Source organism: Trypanosoma equiperdum (assembly GCF_001457755.1).
Source record: "Trypanosoma equiperdum strain OVI genome assembly, contig: ctg_402, whole genome shotgun sequence".
In the NCBI taxonomy this organism is placed as follows: domain Eukaryota; phylum Euglenozoa; class Kinetoplastea; order Trypanosomatida; family Trypanosomatidae; genus Trypanosoma; species Trypanosoma equiperdum.
The window spans coordinates 2622-4245 of NW_027124313.1; the positions used below are offsets into that span (position 1 = coordinate 2622).

Here is a 1624-nt window from a genome sequence, read left to right on the forward strand (position 1 = left end):
TGCATCTTTTCCTTTTCAGTATTGATAAAGGCGAGGAAACGGGAAGGAGGAAGAGGCGGTGTTCGTGAATCAGCGAAACCGAATTGAATATCAAAAACAAGAAAAAAAAATGGAGAAACGCTAACAATCCTCTTCTTCCTCAGCGACTGCGGAAACGGGAGCGTAAGCACTCTGCACCTTCAAGCTGTTCTTTATGCAGCGAAATAGCAAGAAACCGAGAACCAAAAAGAGTAACGAAGCAGTCACCACAATTATGCACGTGACAATGTCCTTCGATATTATTCCGTCTATAGACGATTTCAATGACTTCTTCTCATGGTGCTTTCCAGTCGGGGTAGAGGATCGCACCAATTCCTTCAACGCATTCTTGTGCTTTTTCAACTCCTCAGCAGCGTTATGAACACTTTTTGTTGCCTCCTCCAACTTCTTAAGTTCATGTAGGGAAGAATTATAATCTCCCGTCCATTCCTCCTCAGGCACCGTACACGGACCCTCTGAAGCATATCCGTGACTTATGCAACTCGCATTCCATTGCTTGCTCGTATGTTTAACAGCTGCAAGCCCCGGTTTTGCACCATCCCAAGCGTTTATTGCATTCGACATGGCCTCATATGTGACGTTAGCAGCAGTCACATTATCAGAACCTCCAATACTCTTACAATCAATTCTGAAGGCACCGGCTCCAGCAGCCGCAGCAATGCCATCGTCGCAGTTATTATTCACATTATGACTCTTCTTACCTTCCTTTGCACCAGTAATTGTTGTATTGCAGTATATCGTCAGTACCTTATTCATTCCTTTGCTCTCAGAATCCCCCACTGCCTTTTTTGCGTGTTCCACGGCTTTGCTGGAGGCGTTTGTAATAATTTCATGTTGCTTCTTCACTTCTTCATCAGCTTTTGCGCTGGCGTTCAACACCGCATCGAGATGCCTCTTTATCGCATCCCCCACCGTTGCGTTCTTTGCTTTTATGGAGTCAACTAACTTACCAACCTTCTGCCGTGTCCTGTTCAAAGCAGAGGATGTGTTCTGAATAAACTTAATCTTCTGTGCTGTGGTATTTAAAATACCATCCGCAACACTTTGCATGGATCCCGCAAGGCCATACATGATGCATAATGCCCTAGCTCCTTCTTTATTAAATCTCTTGAGAGCAGGGCGCTGGCCTTTCTCAGCCGCAGCAAATGCAACGGCAGTAATTACTGATGCCAAAATGTAGGAGTGACGCAATCTTGCGCCCATACCTTTACTACTAGTTTCAACGACACACTAAGCCTGAAATGCAATAACCACAACACATCCACATTCATTTTTTTTATACGTACAAATACGTACAAATATATAAACAAGGGGAAAACATTGTATAAAACAGTAATTAGGAGTAACAAAGATGCAACCTAATGAAAGCAATGCACGAAATCAAACGATGCACCAAATGGCACTGTTGAAACACCGCTTTAATCATAAAGTCACGAACCGTATGTTTTCAGTGCATGGTGACATGGTGAGTAGACAGGGGAACACTAAGCCAAATGAAAATTTTATGGATTACCACGACACCAACACTGGTCGCAACGGCCACGAAATGAGGAGAGGGATGCGGGGGGGAGGGGAAAAAAAAAAA

General features: G+C 43.9%; 1 protein-coding gene across 1 annotated transcript; it reads right to left on the bottom strand.

Annotated features, from left to right (window-relative positions):
• Nucleotides 1–120: 120 nt before the first annotated feature.
• Nucleotides 121–1242, bottom strand: TEOVI_000170300 (invariant surface glycoprotein, putative; the record flags this gene model as incomplete). The annotated part of the gene is made up of 1 exon (XM_067224904.1): nt 121–1242. One exon carries the CDS (start codon nt 1240–1242, stop codon nt 121–123), a length of 1122 nt encoding a protein of 373 aa, XP_067081005.1.
• Between the last annotated feature and the right edge of the window lie 382 nt (nt 1243–1624).